This window comes from Triturus cristatus, chromosome 11 (assembly GCF_964204655.1).
Source record: "Triturus cristatus chromosome 11, aTriCri1.1, whole genome shotgun sequence".
Classification (NCBI taxonomy): domain Eukaryota; kingdom Metazoa; phylum Chordata; class Amphibia; order Caudata; family Salamandridae; genus Triturus; species Triturus cristatus.
Window position 1 is genome coordinate 1,051,515,400 of NC_140594.1, and position 20,717 is coordinate 1,051,536,116.

General features: G+C 44.5%; 1 protein-coding gene across 7 annotated transcripts in view; it reads left to right on the plus strand.

The window, feature by feature from the left end:
- The window catches only part of MCF2L2 (MCF.2 cell line derived transforming sequence-like 2), a 2,345,299-nt gene that overhangs the window by 895,290 nt on the left and 1,429,292 nt on the right, over nt 1–20,717 (plus strand). For all 7 annotated transcript variants that reach the window (XM_085635348.1, XM_085635350.1, XM_085635347.1 and 4 more), the window contains exon 13: nt 13,010–13,187. In XM_085635348.1, coding sequence (XP_085491474.1) covers nt 13,010–13,187 — 178 coding nt within the window. The remainder of the gene's footprint in view (nt 1–13,009; nt 13,188–20,717) is intronic.

Consider the following 20,717-nt stretch of genomic DNA (forward strand, 5'->3'; position numbering starts at 1 on the left):
GTTTCTTCCCTGTAACACTTGCATTTTGTCCCTGTGTTAAAACCTGAACCAGAGGATATTAATTTTCATGAGAGGATTCAAATTGTGGTGGAACCAAACTTCTCATCACTGGGATCCTTGGGTATTTTGGTGTCCTCTACCAAATTTCCACCTTCTTTTCCTAATCACTGATCTTGACATCCTGTTCATGGGTGATTTGTGCGCGTTACAAATTAAAATAACATAACATATTTACCCAGAGGCCCATGTGCTGTCTTCAGTCAAAAAAGTGTCAGCTTTACTGATTAGTCATTGTAGGCCTCTGTTGGGTTGCTTACTTCCCACTGACATTTGTAGACAAGGCTAATGTACTAGCCAATCAAACATTCTGACAACAAGGACTTCGGTCAGTGATTGTCAACTTCTCATCGTGCCTACCAAAAGCTTTTAATGTCTACTTATTGAGAAAGTTGTAAACTTCCCCGTGGTCCACTCCACAACCTGGGAGACGTATCATAAATATAAAGGTTAGGGTGGAGCCTGGAAGTACAACTCTGGCCCTGAATTCTAAGATGAACAGCCTTATCCCTGAACCAAACACTGATCCCTCCCATCTCCCCCATTCATCCTTTCCGAATCCCGGAACTTCTCATTTGTTCCCTTGGCCTTGTGATTTTATTCTGCAGTTTCTGGGACCGACTTTCGGTATTCACAAAGGATATTTACGAGTAGCAAATGCCCTTTGTGAATACCAAAAGTCGTAAAGTTAGACTTTCGTCTCAGTTTACTTTTGTGAATCGGGCCCTATCTGTCTGTGACGTGCCAGTATCACCTACACAATGCTTAAATTGGAAGGTGATTAGATTTTTTTTCAAATAAGGCCTCTTTTAGCCATGTTTAGTTTCATAAACTAATCACAAGCCTTATTTCCACCCCAAAGCCCCACACAATGTGGAGCTAATAAAATAGGCGTCAAGTATGGCTTACCCACTCCAGTCCCATTAGCAAACAACACAGTATCCAAATGCAAATTAACCACCCTCCTCAAAAATGCCATGACCTGTTGTAAAATGACTTCACATCCTGTTTACTTCGCAAAGGTTGAATGTTAGTGGTCAATAGGCAGAGCAGCCAAGGTCTAGACCCCACGGATCACAATCCTCCCATATTGCGGGACTCAAGGCTTAGGTTTGCCAGGCAACTGCAAAGGATATTTTTGAGAGGCGGCTAGAGTTCACCTCTTACATCTGTGTGACTTCAAATGATAGTGACTTCAAATGATAATGTCTGCCAAAGCCGAATGAATTCATTTTGTTTGTTTTAGCAACAATCTAAGAAGATAAAGTTCTGCTAGGCAGTCTGAACACGAATCCTGGAAAAGTTGCAGGGGGGCTGCTATTAGTTTTATGATGTGTTTTATTGTTCAGGTATTTTATTAGCACATAGGATACAATGCACTTGTAATAAGTCATACGGACTATCCGTCACGTTGGTGACAGTGTAATCCATCAGCCAAAGTCTAAATCGGGCCCTAAACTTTTATGAGAGCTGATAAAGATTACAGGCTCATGCATGCTACAGCTGCCAGTCCCACACCCTGAAATGCTGCTGGAGTTGGCATGGATCAAAGCTAGGCCAAGAAGAGTGTGTTATCCCCAGGGCACAAGGTGGATTCTAGCCCTCATTAAGGGTGATCAACGCTAATTACCATCTGCTGATGCTTACATAGCTTATGTGAAGGGAGGTGTTCAGTGCCTGTTGACACAGAACAACCATTGAACCTGGCTTGACTGTTGGCAGTGTGAGCTATGATCTGAGCTGCTTCACATCTGTATGACGTGGCAGCTTGAGGAATCCTGCGTTAGGCCATTGTCTGCCTTGCTTGTCACAGTCTTACTTCTAAGGTGAGTCCTCGCGCTTAAGGACTATGACAAGGAAGCTAAGTCTTGAAGTGATGAAGGTTGCCCTTAAAGAATCGGGAAATTGTTGCGCAGGATTCAACCACTTTTTACACTGTACATTCACACAGTAACATAACATAGCACTTGAGTAACATGGCGGGGTATATAGACAGCACACCTTTTCAGTCTGATGTGATAGTTTAATATTCACATCTGTACCCCATTCACATACAGTTTTCCGGGCTAGACGGTAAATACTATTTGCAGTAGGGAACTGTCAGTGCCTAACTGCATAGATGTCTTAGGTGCATGGTTCGCAGTTTGAAGTTTCCTGACGCTGCACTTCAAACCCATCAGCCATTTCCTAAGAGATCAATGTCATTTTTTAAGAAAATGTTATTATAGTAGATGGACAAAGAACTCACAATGGAAGAACAAGCAAAAAAGCTGGCGGGCACTTGTTTCGGATTACTCAGAACGATCCGGAAGGTCCTAGAGTTGATCCCAAAGTATTTAAGGAAAATTGTAATCAGTCTATGGTGGTTTCCCGCCTTGACTATGGTAATTCCCTTTATCTAGGCTCTCCGAAATACGTTATAAAAATGACTTCAAGTTGTGCAGTACATGGCAGCTGGGCTTCTCTGCAAGATCCCAATTTATGAATCAGTAAGGGAGCTCCTGAAATAGCTCCATTGGCACCCAGTTGATGCGAGGATTACATTTAAGGCACATTACTTGACATATAAAGCAATAAACAATAGAGGTCCCCCCAAAATCAGAGGCCTGGTTGTGCCATATGTCCCCTATGGAAGTCTAAAAACATCTCAAGAACGCCTTTTCAGAACCATAAGAATTAGGAGACCAAGATGGGGTGGCAGATCCTTTTCACATCTAGCACCTAAGCTTTGGTACACCTTGTCTCGTGGATTAAGACTGGTAGAAAGTGGAATCTAGATTCAGGAAAAAGTTAAAGACATGTTTATTCCCTCAGTCATTTTAACAAACATATTTCCCCTCCACAGCTCAATCACTTTGCCCTGGGAAGCCCTAGGGCAGCTATGCGCTCTATAAAACTTTTAACATTTAGTTAAGTGGTTGTGAAACATGCAATCATGAGGTACACTAGTAAGAAAGAAGCATTAAGCATACATTCAGGACAACCTGCAGTCTGACAATAGCAGCCCTATCAAGTCTCATTTATTACTAAAGCAGGCACTTGTCAAATAGAGAAAATGTTACTTCTGCGTCAGGTGGGAGTCCCCGGGAGTGTAGACAATTAGCTATAAGAGCCTTTCATGAGGGGTCATCTTAATTTAGTCTTTTATCGGGTGATCATGCTGTCATGTATGTGCTTGTAATGTAGTTCTCATGGGGATATTGACTGAGGGGAGTATGGTGTATATACTCTCATCTACATACTCTGTGATCCACTCGGATTCCTCCTGAGCTCTGCTCTCCAATAGCACTTAGGGTTAACACCTAAGCCTTGCCATGTACATTTATGGTTTACAAAGTGACAAGTGCCTCAGCCTATTGATGGGTGATGGGGTATGTTCACTGACATCCGTTTTCTTACCCCTGTGGGGCTAGGCTCTCACTCGTAGCCCAGCTTTTTATTTTCTTATGCCAACTACTCAGCGGAGGAAACACAGAGGAAGGCCACAAACATGGTGATGGTTCTTTTTGCCAGCAATAACGGCACGTCTAAGAATTCTTTTCCCACTTTTTTCTATTTAGTACTGTTGAAAGGCCTAACAGAGGGTGTGCCAGTGCACGAGGATTAGAGCACCCCAATGCCTCTTCTAATACTTTGGTAATGTCTATCCTTAATAATAGGGCTCTCCCACACCATATAGAAGAAATCTGAGTCAATGTGTGCGGATTTGGGGACTGATAGCACTGTTTGTGCATGTATTTTATTTAAAGTTTTTGGGATAAAATATGTTTTATGGGCATAAATGAATTGTAAATACTTGAAGCCAACATTTGTAGAAACTGTGTCTATGTATTTTGATGCTTTCTTCCATTTCTCATCATCCAGTTGCTATGGGCTCTGATGCTATCCAAGCTAACCTTTGTCATGGAGTGTAGGGTCCTAAACACAGACACATAACTAGCCTCCTGCACTCACCTATGGTGAGTAATTGTTGAATTAGGTCATGTGTCTGAGATTCCACTCCCCAAGTACCAGTGGTGGCCAGCGCAGGTAATCGCGGTGAGGCTTGGTGGAGTGGGAGGCTGAAAAGTCGACAGATGACAGAATAGGTAAAATGAAATAAATAAATAAAACCTATTCCGTCGTCTGTCGACTCCCCTCCCACCCCGCCCGCTCCACCGCCCGACCACACTTAACTGCACCGGCCGCAACTGACAAGTATCCCATTGCATAGGTTTTGCACTAGTGAGTGGCATACAGTAGGAACTGGCCAACTGGGAGTTAAAAAAATGTTTTGGACCACTTGTCCCAGTGATTTCATTACTCCTGTGGTGTACCTGCACCCCTCGGACTCTGTGCCCACCCTCATTCAGGACTCGAGTTGTCTGGCTATAAAGTGATCTGGAAGTTTTGGTAGGACCTCCCGTAGGTAAGGACAAGGAGTACATCAGAGACTGTTTGATTAACCTTGAACTACTTCTCTTACCCTTCAACACTATCCTAAGCAGTCTTGCGCTTAGGTAGTGGGCCCTCATGTCTCAAAACGAGGTAGGTTAGGGGCCCTTTGCCCAGCATTTACTTGGGTAGGCCGGTGTGTCTTGCAGATGTGCAACCCTATCCACTACTCCAACCATTTCAGTTGTGCGGTCAGGTTAGTATTGCTCGAGATTTGGTGCCCACCAGCCTCCCTTCCTTATTGGAGGTTTTAACAAGCACAACTTAAAGTCTGCCGGTGACACAAATTAGATGAACTAACAGTGTATCGAGTTCTCTGAATATCCCTCCTATATGGCGTGAGTAGTAAATAATATAACTGGCGGGGGAGCATATCCATTTGGCCAGAGCTATTTTACCCTTTACAGAAATGTTAAGGGTATTTCAAAAGACTTAACACCCTTTAAGGGAGTGCAAAGCCTTCCCCAGTTTCTTGGTTAGCAGGTCTGAGACAGAATGATAGACTTGTTTTTTGTCTACCAAGTTAGGCCCTGGATCACCAGGCCATGAGGCTAGCCCCAGTAAAGGCTTGATTGAATGGGCACATCTATTGCCCCCGCTAACCTTGAGTCCAGACTGACGACCGTACTTCTGAAGGTAGTCCATTGTGGGGTGCAAGTCATGAAAGTATCAGTATCATATCTGACCAACATTTAGAGATTTGCAATATAGCCTGAGTATTCTCCCATTTAACTTCTAAGATACACTTATGCCTCAATGGCAGCTGTCTAAAGGGCAGTCATTTATCATAATTTTTCAGAGTTGACTTGATGACCACTGCATTGTCCTGTACACAACCACCCTTGGTCTATGCCTGGGGCACCCCTCCCACAGGATCTTCAATGTTTTTCCTTCTGGGATCCCACCAGTGTGTTACCTCCTCTGGTCTGGCAACTTCCAGGCCATCCCTTCATGCCGGTGCAGGGAGAGTGAACACAGCATGGTGGTCCAAGGTTGCACCTGGACTGTGCCATCTTTGCCTGCAAGGGTCAAACTGAAATGATCAAAGGCTGTTTCTTCATCCATTTGTTGAGAAGAATTAGAGACAAATTTGCTGTTTGGTTCACCAAAAGTGCAAGGAGCCAAGTCATCAATCTATTTGAGCACCTAAGTGATTGGGTGCATGAATAGCAGCATTTATGAGTGCAAATTATACTTTGTTACTCACAACACAAGGGTTTATATGCGTAAATGGCTTTACTCATACTTACATGTATACCATGCCAACATTGTGTTATTTAATATGTAAGTACATCTCCTCATTCAAGTCGGTTCCAGGCTTCGCGAACATTTGTAAACACTCACACACTTCACTGGGGGGTATGAGTAAGTCTGTCTCAGGTTGGAAAGGGGAGGTAACATTTCCAAAATTAGAAGGCAGTGTAGTTGCATTACATTTATGCATTACATTTGTCTATTCAGGAATACCCATGTGTTGCATTTTTGAATGCATAAATGTTTACACATTTAAGCACTCCTGGAAAGGAGCTAGGAGAAGACATGGAATTCTTTGTGATTTCACAAAAAGTACAAAATGAGGCCCAACCATATGAGTAATGCTAAGGCAGGTATTTTCTGGTTTGAATTTCTATTGGAATGCTAGGTAGGAGCATTTCAGTGGATGAAGAATCTTTTCACAAACAGAATGCCAAACTGGTATTTTGAAAGGTTACATAGGGACCAAAACAGTCTAGGTTAGAAAAGCTGGCGACGCGGCCAACAAGGTTGCAGTTACATGTCTTACAGTCAACTTAGGGAAGAATTACGTAGCCTATTACGTAACACCTCAGAACTTTCAGCTAACTCTAGACTAAGTTGCTCCACTATGACCAATTGCCATATCCACTCGCTCCCATCTCTGGGGTGTACCTGGCTCCCAGCCATCCCCTCAAATCGTCGATCATCGTCCTACATCATCCATACACCCCTTGGTTGGGTATCCGCTCCTCATCCTAATGACCCTTCATGGCCCTCTAGATGTAGAACCTCTCTGTCTGATATGGATATTCCTTCTCTCCTACTTTCTTATGATCCAACACATTCTTCCACCATAACAAACTTGCACCAAATTTAAACCATCGCCACTGATCCCTTCAGGGGAACCTAGGCTAAACATCGGAGCATTAAATTAGAACAACCTCACGAGAGTCACTACCACACTATCTGCTCCAATGGACACCCAACACAAAACCCAAATGCATGCTTCTAAACTGTAGATCGGCAGTTAAACATGCTGCGAACATTGCCGACCTCATCCTTGCACAGGACCTTGACCTTGTAACACTGACTGAAACCTGGCTAAATGACTCAGCTGCTCCCATCCTGGACATTTTAGTGCCTCCCAACTACAATATCATTAGGTTGGACAGAGCAAGTGGACAAGGTGGGGGCATTGCCTGTATTCATCGAAGCAATCTAACAGTGAAAGTACTACAATCCGACCTCCTGCCATCTTGGGAATACCTTTGCATTGAGGTGGCTGGTTGCAACAATCACCCATGCAAACTGCACACGTTCTACCACCCTCCACGCGACAACCTTCCCTTCACAGAACAGATCATGGACATTATCTCAGCTAACACAGATTTCCATGGCACTCAGATCTTCCTGGGAGATTTCAACCTTCATTGAAACAATGTGAATGATGTGGTGGTCAATAGCCTTAAATGTTTCCTGCTAGACCTCAACCTAATCCAAATGTGTGACAGCCCTACTCATATAAAAGGAACTACTTTAGCTCTTGTCATTGGTAAGCCCAACTCCATCAGTCTGGTTTCGATCCTACCGTGTGATTGGACAGACCACAATTGCATCACCTTCCTCATCCTGAAGTCAGTAAGAGCTAGAAGAGTTCAGCCTAAGAACTCCAAACACTTGAAAAGATGTCTTCGGAACATTAACTTGCACGATCTGACTGCTCTCTACGATAACATCCTGTCCCCTCCAATGAACATGTCGGATGTCCATGACCATACGGCCCATTATAAACGCTCAATTACTTATGTATTTGACTCGGTTGCACCACTACAGCTTAAAAGACTGTCCTCCAAAGTCTCCAAATTTTGGTTCAATGATAGTCTTAATACCAAAAGAAGGAACTTAAGACTTGCAGAAAGACTGTGGCGATCCTATCCCTCCCTTGAACATCCCTATCATCTTAGATCCCTAAGAAGCATCTACAACAAACACATCAAATGTTCGAAACCACCTTCTTCAGAAATCAACTAGAGCAGGCAAAAAATTGTCCAAAAAAACTGTTTGAACTCATCAAGTCGCAAGCTAACAGTCATCCTAATCTCTCTGCACTGGGTCAAGGGACCCTGCCGAACTGCGAAGAATTAGCTGATTTCTTTACAGATAAGACTACTAAGATCAAAGCTGAACTACACTCTGCCCTTGATCACCTGTCGATTAGTCCGCCGAACACCCTCATTCCTCCTTGGTTGGATGTCACCGTCCCTGCGCAACCTTGCCCCCCCCCCCCAAAAAACAACGCATCCTGGAGCCTTTTCCTAACCTTGGATGAAAGCACTATACGCATAACGCTGGCTACTCTGAAACCTTCTAATCACTACAACGACCCCCTGCCATCGAACTTCTTCGCTGAAGCTGCTATGCTTGCCTAATGGAGACTGGTGGTAAACTCACCACACCACTCTGAACTGTTGCCTTTTCACACTGCCCTTTCCTCTGTTGTGGCTTAAATAGGGCCCTAGCGATGGAGGGTGAGGTATTGATTCCTCTTTCACTATCCTTGTCCAACCCTGGTGGTGATGTTTCCTACTGCTTTAGGATGGACGCAAATTCGTACCCTCTTTATAACCAGGCCCTCGCCATCTTCCCCCTGAACGTTATGGTAGGGACCCCGAGTCCTCTGGTGTAAGTCTAGGAAGGGCAAACCTTGGTTCCTCAAAAGTAGAATGGCTCACTGTCTTCAGCCTTAGTAGGACTTGCAAGGTGGAAGGGATGTTGGTTCACTCACCCGTCCAGGTCACCTCTGCCTTAGTCACAGATATCAAACCTCGCCCGCAGCTTCTCTGATACCTACAACAGACCTGTGGGACACAGGCTTCTAGGGGGCAGTTTCATCCTGCAAGCGCCTGCGTCTAATGTGTCATCTCCTTACCATTGGAGCAGATGTGAGCACTTTGCAGTCAAGTCTAAGCAATTAGTCCAACACTGCTGTCATAGATTACTCAAAGTCAGAGATCTTCAAACTAGGATGCAAAGCCCCAGCAAGTATTTATAAATTGAGATGGCCTGGAAGCGCGACCTTCTTTGTCGCTTTTCCGGACTGTCTTCCTGTAAACGCAGAGAGTGAAGTGCATTGGCGGCTCCTTCGTAATAGTGGAGGAGCGTCGCCCCATTGGTCAGTCAGTCACCGGTCAAAAGAAAAATAAAATGACTGCTGACTGACTGACTGAGCCAATGCCAGCAGTGTAGGGAGGGACGGGGCGCGCCCGGGCGTAGCAGGGAGGAGTGGTAGGCACACTGCAAGGGCGCATGTCTGTTTGGCCAGCTGTCTTAGGCCACCCAAACAGGCAAGCGCACTTAGGTTTTTCCAACCCAGCTGTGTTGCACAGCCGGTTGGAGAAACGTCACAGGCCCCTAGACACTGTGTGAGCGGCAAACCACACCACTCAGCCCAATCCTAGGGCTGCTCTCATGCTATGTATACCATAAGAGCAGCGCCGGGATTGGGGAGCATGTGTCCCAGTTCATGCTGGGAGGAGAACCAGTACATTAAAAAATATATATTATTTCCCCTATCCTGCCCCGACCCTTTATATTGCGGCAGCCGCCACTGTTGAAGTGCATAGAAAAACGTATGAGAACTTGTATTGCTGTGTGCCATGGGGATGAGGTCAGTTATTGTTTTTTTTCACCTTCAAGTAACTGCATATAAAATAACACATGAAGCCCACAAGAAGTGATGGGAGGAATGCTTGTGATATGTCTAACCACTGAAATCATTGGTCCCATCACCTTTTGTGTGTTTCATATAAAACAACACACACATCCACATCTTAAATGAAAATAAATGCGAGTTAAACTATTCAGTGGGAAAACGCGCACTTTTACATTATGAAATCTCAGGTGGTTAATGTGATCACTGTAGATATCTGACTGTATGACCAGAGGGTCACAGGGGAGAGGTGTGGTGCAGCGGCCAGGGCGGCTGACTCTGGAGCTCGGGTTCACGGTTCGATCCCTGGTGGCAGCTGAGCCCTGCACCATGTGACTCTGGGCAATAGCCCGCTTAATCTCCCCTAAGCCCCCCCCCCCCGCGCCTTGAGACCCTTAGGGGTGATTAGTTTGTGCTTCACAAATACCGGGTTAGTTACTTACAGAGTTGAATCCTGGTTGGTGCAGTGAGTGATAGTGACGTGTGTATTTATAGTGATACGAAGTCCAAGCCTGGGACGGAAAGTACTGTTGATATGTAAGACATTATTTTAAAATTGTATCACACAGTGTAAGATAGGCTGCCGCAAAATGATTTAGTGTTTAAGATAAAACAAGCGCTTTTACAATATATATCTGTCTGATGATTTAGTGTTTCAGATAAATCAATTGCTTTCCTTTATCTAATTAAGTATTACCAATCCGACTGTACCTGGTGCTAACGTTTTTCGAAGGGGCATTTAAAAGGTCACACTCCAGAACTCGCCTGATTACATTATCTTTCAGAAGGGGTAAGGATGTGTCACCCTGAAGCTTCAGTTGACTCCATCGGTAGTGGTCTGTACTGGCTTCCAAGCAGCATTTATTTTTGCGATTAACCAATTGTACAGCTTGACAGTTCTTGCAGGTAGCAGGCACCCTAGTGGAAGGCCTCTCAGTCCCTTCCTCGGTTTCAGGGCAGAGGAGAGCACTTTGCCCTCAGCCAGAGGCACCTCAAGGTCAACTTTAACTGTTCACGGGTGATTTTTTAAACAAAAAGTTTTGGAACTGTTTTTATAAAATTAACAACGCGTGGCATGTCGTTCCACATAGATCCAGCCCACTTTGACCTCTGTTTACATGTAGAGAGCCTATTAGGTGAGTCGAGGGTATGCAGCGTCACCTTCAGATGCAGACCCCTGGGTCTTCAGAGTAGGAGGCCAGAACAAAGAAGAAAGGAGTGATATTGATAGCTTGTCTCACCAAGATGGCCCCGAGGTGCGGATGCTATATTGGGAATTTTGTTTACAATTTGACAGAGACAGCTTCCTCAAAGAGATATCCTTGGGAAGATGGCAAGATATGGGGGCTTGTTTCTTTCTTTTTTTATTTTTTATTAAAAGGGTTATTACTACCATTAGTGCAGCAGGTGCGGTGGCACCGGGGTCACAGGGGGCCCAATGCACCACAATTATGCCTGTCTTACTACCAAAATGAGGTGTGGGGGCCCATTTTCCTTGCTAGCATTGGGGCCGTGTCACCCTTGTTGTATGGGGAAAATGGCCGAAGTAAAAAGCCAGAGAGATGTGAGGCCTTTCTTCTCTCCTCCCTTGCTGAGCCAGTGTTGCTGCGGTTAGTCGCAGAGCAATTGCCCAAGGGAGGGGGAAATTGAATCCCAGGAGACACCTTAGTTTGGGCCTCAGAGAGATGGTGAGGAGATGCTGAGCCAGTGATAGGGGCTCATATTTGTCACAAAGGGCCGAGGAGACAGCCTGCTTTGTGAGGCAGTAGTTATCATAGTGAAGCTGGTGCAGGGGCACTGAGGGTTAGGAATGTGAGGCGCATGAAGGTCACTTGCGGGTCGCATCTGCGACCCCTGGCATGCCCCCTTGCTACCACTGGCACTGGTCTTGCGACCCATGGCGCAGAGGTAGCAAAATCAGTACCTCGAACACAGGGGCAGCTCTTCCTATTGGATGCTGGCTGAAGGTCCACTTGCCTCGTTTCTGTAAAAACATTGTATTATAGAAATAGTGAATAATATTATCCACTATTAGTGTAAAAAATGAGTACATTAGCTGGAATATGACCCTATCTGGATACTATGGTAAGTAATAAATGCTGCTAAATGTATGTTGTTTGCATGCTTGTGGGTGAGAGTGTTTTTCACGTGCACGAGAGCGTGTGAATGTGTTAGTATGTGTAAGCATGTGTGTGTGCGCCAAAGTGAAGGTCACTTCCGCTACCCCTGGCATTTTGGCGAATTGACGTCCATGGTGAGGAGCCCACTGCATCACCAACATGACTGTCTGACTCTACATAAGGGCTCTTTTACCTCGTTAGGATCAGGGCTGGAGGCACCATTGCTGGAAAATGGAGGAAACATGAGGGAGTTTATGTTTTTTTGGAACAGAACAAGCCTGCCCGGGAATGGAGCGATGGGCTGGCATGTTGGAGGGGTGAGAGGGGCAAGGGAGACTGCCTTCTGCTCGGGGTCGCAGCCATCGCTTGTGCTTCAGGTGCATTTGCACCGAGGCCCAGGAGATGAGGGGTTCACAGACAGCCAAGTCATGGGAAGAAGTGTTTATTTGGTCACGTTCTCTTTTTGTTCGATGTATTAGCTCATTAAGAGGTCTCGTATTTTGTGCGGATCATGAGCTTCAGAAACAATGCCCCTGAAATGTTCTCATGAGCCCTGCCCCCTCTGTTCAGCCCTTCCCTTCCGCTTGCCCAATCCAAGCCATTCTTGTTTTGAGGGGGACCCCACTTAAAAACGTTTAGCCTAGGGGTACCCATACAATATAAGAAAGGACTCAATGTGTCTGTAAGTTAATGCAGTACTAGCACAGGAGTGAGCCACAAGAAAACAGGAGATGGGGTGACTAGAGGCCTCCATCATTACCAGTTCCATGAATAAATGCATTATGTGCCGAACAACAGAATTCTGTTTATTGAAGGCGGCTATGTATGCGGATCTTAAAGCACAAAGAGGTGATGAAAGTATATACCAATGAGCACAATAATTCTAACGTAGCATTATAGACCTCCGAGGCAGTCAATAACCCTAGTAATTGACCGTCACTTGACAAAAGCCAGCTTTATTAATGGCCCCTTATTAATGGCCTCCAAGGTCAGACACAGTAAATGTGTAAGCTGTTACTAAACACCTACATCTGTTCATTTAAAAGACCACTCGTCTGTTGTGAGGCTGACAACTGTGAACTAACATATAGTTAAGGAGTGCATTCAAAGGAATTTGATTGGCTGGCACACTCTCAAAATTACCATGAGTCAATACTTTGCTAAATTAAATCATTGTATGTGCCTTAAGTGCTCCTAAATGCATAGAAAAAAATAACTGATTTATTTTAGATGTTTTTTTTGTTATTGGCAGCGTTGAAGTTTGTTGCACATTGGAGTGGGATTTTCGCCATTTTTTATAGGTATCCAAGAACAAAATGTTATAGTCGGGCCACATAAACTCAGCATATATATGCATATTTAACATGCAAAAATAATAACGTTTTTGGATATAGTAAAAGACCGAGCAAATTTAACAATTCCCTGTTCTTTCGGTGCATTTTTCCACATAAAGGCATGTGTACAGAAAGTTCTAGAGAAACTGGGAGACGTGCAAGAAATGTTTGAAAAGAGACAAGCGAGCCTGAAGAAGCTGGCGGCGAAGCAGACTCGACCAGTCCAGTCTGTCGCGCCCCACCCGGAATCCTCACCCAAGAGAGCGTCGCCGAAGACCACCCGACCCTCATCTCTAGGTAGGACGTTTGAAAACTGTATATTTTTATTTTGGAACCCCCTTAGTGCTCGCACGTCTGTTTCAAGATGAAATGAAAGTTATTATTTCAACAGAACCCAATGAAAGTGTGTTTTTTTTTTTTTTACAAATCTCTCGTTTTAGAACAACATCCATGTAGTCCCAATAGCATATTCATGTCTAAATACGAGTAAAATTTCACTGGAGTGAAGAGTTGGATTTTTTAAAAACTGAAACATGTAGACTTCTGGCCAGGTGACACAGGAAAGGAAAATTGAGATGGATGAATTACATAACAAAAACGAGCTTTTAGTGTCTTTCGACTTGCACAGCCTAAATATATCCGATGTCAGTGTTGCCTGCTAAACATATTTATTTGTTGTGTGGAATAAAGGAGACATTAAAAATGATTTTTCTGTATGTACATTGCTGTAGCTTGACACTCCTCCCACCTTTGCATCGACATGGCTTGACCAATGAAAAGTTACACCCTCTCTCAAGAGCCCACTCATGATACCAGGCGGGCAACTAGAGCCAAATTTCGGGGGGGGGGGCCTGAAAAAGATTTCGGGGGGGGAGGGGGGGGGGGCTAAGTCTTCCAGCCATATGCAGAGTGGCTGTAAGAAAGGGCGAAAACGCAACAAAAGCCTCATTAACGTGTAAATGGTCTTCTAAAGACCCGTGAACTTCGTGAAGTACTCAGGTGCGGCTGTAATTAGACGGACGCCAGCCCGCGAGGCTGTCTCAGCCGGGCTGACACACATGACGGGGGGGGGGGGGGCTGAAGCCCGGTGAGCCCAATGGGTGTTGCGCGCCTGAACCTGCCAATGTGAGTCCTGTCTCCAGTCTGGTTCATAGAGACAGCAGTGGGACATCACATGCCAGCTAACAGTTCCCTTTATCCCTGAAAGGCAAACACCTTCCGGATCCTTGTTAGCGAGGGTTATGCGGACTGGCAGACATTCAGCCCACTCTTTTTCAGGTCTAATGGATGAAATGTGGCACCTTACATTTGGCATCAGGCCCAGTGTGTTTAGTATAATCCTCGTGGTTCCAGCTAAACAGGACAGGTAACCGCAGTGGCCTAAAGCGAGCTGCCCTATTTCGGCGCACAAGTAAAAGCCAGCCTCGTTTAGCTGTTGTTTCATGTGCTAACTGCATTGATGTTGTAGGCGCAGGGCTGCGTGGGCAGTTTCATGCTAACCATTGGCACAAAAAATCCCCCGCAAACTACACCCTCCTAAGAAAGATCTAATCGGGTCATATGATTTTCGTGTAGCAGTTCAAAGAATATCCTTTGTGAGCACTAATTTGTCATAACACTCTTCTGTAATATATCTAGCTATCTTGGCAGCTCAGTGGGTTGAGTGGCTCCTCAAAGTCCTATAGGTTACAGGTCTGAATTTTAGTGGGTCCGAATCCATCTGCCATCATTTTGAGGTTGTCAAAAGGAAATGAGTGATGCTGTGCCTAGCCACATTGAACCTGCATTTTATGTGTAAAATGTGTTCTGCAAGTATCTGCAAAGAGAAAAAACACCCAGTAAATATGCATTCTGATCGAATTATACTATTCCACACAAAGGTGTCAAGAAACCTATCCGTTTTTACGCACTCACCTGCTCTCATATTGATTTTATGAATATGCAAATTGTATTTTTATTGGCTATTTTAGGACATTTATGAAGCACCGTCTGTCTTTGTAAGGGGGGTAACCGATATTCATCACTCACTTGACAGACACAATGTTTTATTCTAGCTTTACTTTCCATTCAGAATGAGAAAAGAAAATATGTAAAAGTAATTCATATTAACTCAGGATTCTTTACGTATGTTAAAAAGTATGTTGTATGTTGCTTATATCTGCTGATGCGGTTTATGAATCTCCAAACGTATCTAGGAGGACTTTACATTATGCACAAAAGTGCAACCAATGAAGAGATGTGAGGATCCCAACAGCTGCCTTTCTGAGAAAAACACATTGTGATCTCATGCAATTTCTAGAGCAACAATTTCAAAGAAACCCTGCCACATCCTTTCTCTGATTCTTGTTAGCAGATCCTGCCTAGCCCGGACCCTTTCTGTTGCACGAGACCTTTTTATGCCCCTAAGAACTAAGGGGCGTATTTACAAGCCCGTGACGCACCGGCGGTGTCGAGTGCAGACCCATATCTGCGAGGCCACGCTAAGCCACTTTGCGTGTATTTTTATGGCCTCTGTGATATGGAGTAAGGCAAAGCAGCGCAAGTCGCTGCTTTGCCTTACTCTGCGTCAAAGAAGCGTTCCATGGGCGTTGCAGTGGTGGTTCCCACGCAACAACCATGGATTTTGACGCATTCCCAGATTTACAAGGACTTGTAAACCTGGGAATGTGTCAAAAGCCTACGCTTCCCTAGGGGAGGAGTGACGAGGAGAAATAACCTAATTTCTACGCTTTTTATCCCTTTCTATGTGTGCTGCATTCTACAGTACACATAGAAGGAGGAAAACACCTCCAGTTATTGTTTTTGTGCAGGAAGGTGCCCCTTCCTCCACAAAAACAATAATTCCTATAATGCAGACACTTTTGCAACATGGTACAAGTGTTCCTGCATTGGCGCAAGGCAGACAGTTGTGCTCCAGTACAGTGGAAGAGGATTGGAATGTGCTGTATCTCATCGATACAGCGCATTCCTGCCCTTTACTTTTGACGCAGGGCAGCACAGCAAAGTGACTTGCAGAACTGCCCTTCGTAAAAAAACTTGTAAATGAGGCCCTTCGGGTAATATTTATAACCCTTGTGACGCAGGGCTGCGCAGCAAGTCCCTTTGCTGCGCGGCATGGCGTCACAGTGAAAGGGCAGGAATGTGCCATTTACAGCGCATTCCTGTCTGTTCCCCTTGCGCTGGCGCTGTTTTGTCAGCCTAGCCCCAACGCAGGTACCATTGCAACATGGTGCAAGAGTGCCTGTGTTGTAGGCAGGATCGTTTTTGTGCAGGGAGGGGCACCTTCCTGCTCAAAAACAAGCCTGAGAGGCTTTTTCCTTTATCTATGCTGCAGATGGCAGCACACATAGAAAGAGGAAAAAACAAGGAGAAATTAAGATATTTGTCTTCGTACGCTTCACCTGGGAAGGTGTATCTTTTTGGTGCATTTCCATGTTTACCTGGTTGGGTAAATCTTGGAGTGTGTCAAAACTATGGGAGTTGCGTGGAAACACTCACGCAACGCCCATGGATCCTCTCCCTTGCTCAAAGTAATGCAACACAGTGATTTGCGCTGCGTTGCATTACTTCATATTTTTGAAGCCATTCAAAGCCACGCAAAGTGGCTTTATGTTGCTCCAAAATATGACTTTATGTTTGTATCACATTTGCACCACTTGTGTAGTACAAGAGCGACGCAAACCGGGTCATAAATAGATTTCAAAGAGTCAGATGTACAGACTTTAAATATGCTCTTATGTATGTAATAAACTCATTCTCTAAGTCGGAAAAGCCTTTTCGACATGCAAAATGTGTTTAGCTACCCATACTGATTTGCAATTTCTCCTAATTCTGACTCTGTAGGGCTATAAATCGATGATTTTTGTCCGCAATTGCATTCGCAAACCATTGATCAGTTACTGACACCTCAAAGAAGGTGATAACTGATTCACTAAGGGAAACCTTTTTTTTTTTAAAGCCGTACTGCTTGAAAAAATTGTTTGACATTTTGGAATGCAATCATAGGGATGGTGGTCTACTGTTCCTTGCAGGCCACCATCGCTACGTTTGTTTCCAATAACAGGGGGTATCAAATAATAATTAATATTCATTAAGCCGGTTGCTCTGCGACTGGACATTTTGTGACGTGACCTGTTAATACATAGGCTGCATCATGCAATCAGAGATAGGTCACAAAGAGAGGTTGTGCAATTTGTGACCACTTTTTGCGACCTTGCTTAGTACATCTGGCCCCTTCTGTTCTGAAGAAATGAAGCCAGATGTTTTCGCCCAACAACATACATTACCTTTGCTCTCCTTGGGCTGTGATTTGCCTAAAGAAAGAATTGGATCTATTTGAATCTGGCAGTTCTGTGATTTTTCATAGTCTGGGGCATTGAAAAAACATTTCATGCCTAATTCAAACATGGTCGAGGAGCACAATGATATTTGCCATAGAGGAGCATATTCAGCAATTGCACAGCAATCATTGCTGAAATGTTTAATATTTTGTAATATTCAAGTGAAGTCCTAGTGATTTGTTTAGTAGTAGATACCTAATCCCATTTCACAATAGTGATCCATCTAACTTTCCTTCCTCAGTTGCTTGATCCTTTTACAGGAGTGCATGTAGTATGCTCTGGTAGTTGTTGATCAATTAGCAATTAATTTGGAAACCTAAAAAGTGTCTGATTAAATAGTGTCTTATTAATGTGAGGGTGTTTGTATATCTATTATAGCTGCAATATTGAGCCATCTGACAGGCTGGTGAGTCTTGTGGTGGAGTATCACTTGCTAAAGTCACAGAAATGTACTTGCTGTCTGGTTCAGGGATTCATATTGAGTCTTCAAATTTTTCAATATTATTATTTCAAAGTTAATCAATGTAACTTTGAATTGTATATCATCTTTAGGACAATTTCCAGGTAAACATTACAATCACCGAGAATTAAGAAAGTTGAATGCTGCATTTTTTTATATGAGGACATTGCTTATGGCTCTATGTGTTTGTCTTGCAGATGAACAGTAGAAATTAATCAATCAATCAGGATTTTTAGAGTGCTGCTAATCATACTATAGGGTATCCAGGTACTTGCCAGGCCGGTACAGCTCATTCGAACAGCCATGTCTTGAGTCCCCATCGGAATTCTGGAAGTGAGATGATGGTCCGGAGCTTCATGGGGAGGCCGTTCCAGGCCTTTGCAGTGATGTCGGAAAGGATATTCCTCCACTTCTGCTTCGGTGGATGAGGGGAATGTGGGCCAGTGATAGGGAGGTGGAGCATGGTCTTCTCGGCGTTTGGAGGAAGAGTAGGTGGTGGCTGGTGTAGGCTGATCCTTGGTTGTGAGGAATTCGAGGGGGACTGTATCATTGTTAACTTTTCCAAACAGTTGGTTGCTGAGGAGTTGATTTGTGCCTCTTATTTAGGATCAGCTTAGGGAAGTAATGTGAAGGTACCACCGTTGGAGTATTTTTATAGTGCGTTGGCCCAAAGGGTTGGTTTATCGAGGGAGAAATCTGTTCATGAGCTGTCCTCCAGAGTTTTTCTTTATTCCCTACCTGTCGCAAATCTATTTTCTGCCCTGGATGGTTCTTGAAGCTTTGACTGACTACAATGTCCCTTTCCACATGTTGTCTGTGGCATCGCCCGTTGTTCTGTAATTGAGGATCACCATAGGGCATGCAAACCGCCACCTATGACAGTTTCTTACCTGGTTGCGGGTTTGGGCCCCAAGGTAACCTTGCCGTCGCCAGGCCCACCACATAGTGTTAAATTGTTGAGCTGGAATGTAGCTGGTCGTGCTGTCAAAATCCGAGAGAAGAACTGGTTGGATTTCGTTTTATCTTATTATATTGTGATTTCACAGGAGACTGGGCCACACGGGATCTTTATGTGATGTCTTTGTTTGTCACTCTGTCCCTGCTGTTTCATTAGGGATGGGAAGGGCCCAAGCCAGGCTTTCAATCTATCCTGCCAATCCTCACACACAATAGGCTGATTCCGGCATTCAAGATCAAGTGGTCTAATCCACAGAGATTAATCCTAATGTTGCTTCTCTTGTTGATTTTATTTGTGATCTGGAATCTAGCTATTCTCTTCAATACTGTGGCATTTACATTGTACTTGCTGGGGCCTTCAATGCAAAATTGGGTTCTTGGGAGGGTGGCTATGCCAGTCTAGACTCTTCTGTTTTCGATCTTATTACTATGGCCACTCTGGCCCACCCTATTGGTTGTAGAGGCCAGATGTTCTCTCCCTACTTGGCCAGGTAAGACTTATGCAATGCTTTTGAATTGATCGCCCCTCATTGTTTATCTACCGTTTTTTGGAGGGGTAGGCTCTTAGGTTATAGATTACATATTTTTCAGTAGGGATTTTCTTGGCTGCCTGGGTGATGGTAAGTTTATTTCCAGCCTTTTCAGTGATCCTAATCCTCTTTCTATTACTCTGCTGTGTCCAAAGACTTGCCCACGGGCAACTGCTGTGGGAGGGACCCAACTTGTGCCAAGCAGTGACGGGTTTAGGTTGGCATGGAAGTCTGCCAATTTGCTTGAGCGTAGGCTTTGCGCTGAGTATCGGGATATGCTTTATAATTGCTTGTGTCTAATTTGTTACCCCCCAGGCAGTACTCATGTCTTTAATCGTTTAGGACCTACTATCAAGAACTTTTTCATGAAACCGATTTTCCTTACTAAGCCTGTTGCCCATTCTTGGTTTGGTAAGGCCTGGAGGGAGGCCAACCGAAGCCTAGAGAGGGCACTTAGAATAATTCCACGGGCCTCGGCAGAGGTTGCCTCTTGTGTAGGAAAGCCTACAAGCAAGCCATTAGCAGAAGGAAGACGGAGCTTAGGGAGGTTGTCTGGAGTACCTTGGTCACTCCCTGTAGGACCGGTAACACTGGCCTATTTTGGCATATGGTCAATCACAACTCACTGATCGAAACCGACACTAACCACATTTGCCACAATATTAATGCAGACCCATGGGTGGGACATTTTAAGCATGTCTACTACATGCCCCACTTTGTGAGCGGTGAGTCTGATATGTACACGCCCTCCTATCCGATTGGCATTGAAATTGCTGTGGAGGAAGTGGCCAAAGCTATCCGCAATAGTTCCATGTGTAAAGCCCCGGGGCCTGACAGAGTGGCCATGGACTTATACAGGTTAGAGGTAGACCTTTGGATACCCATCTTAACTAATGACGCCAACTTAGCCTGCGAGACTGGCCTGCCCTAGTTGTGGCATTCTGCAATCACAGTCCCATTTTTAAACAAGCATTTACAATGCAATGGTCTCGGCATTGGTAAAGTTAGAGCTATTGGCATTGCTCATGACATTATTTTTGTTTTTGTTTTTGTTTTTAAAACATTTAAAGAAACGGCATTGTCATGAGCAATGCCAATAGCTCTAACTTTAACAATGCCGAGACCGTTGCATTGTAAATGCTTGTTTGTTTAGCAAGAAATAACTCGTGTAACAACTTCTCTTGGACACGGCGTTCTTATACCAAAAGGTGACCCATCGGTGTTCACGAGAGGTAGACAGCAACTCCTGAGGGGTTTCTTGAGCCCTTGCCACAATACGCTCTTCCTATTCCGCAGGGGCTATTGTAGAAAAGGCCTCTTTACCGGCAGGTTAGACAGCGGCGATTCTCATTTCAGGCACAGGCGTTTCGTGTAAGCACTCACAGCAGCAGTATATCCTTGAAATCAGGTGATTTTAGATACGTGACTCGAAGACAGCTTCAATCCAGAAACACGCAAAATTGTCCAATTTGTATAGAGCCTCGCATGAATTTCAGTGTAATGCAACTAGTACCAGACAACACGTTTGTTCTAGGATATC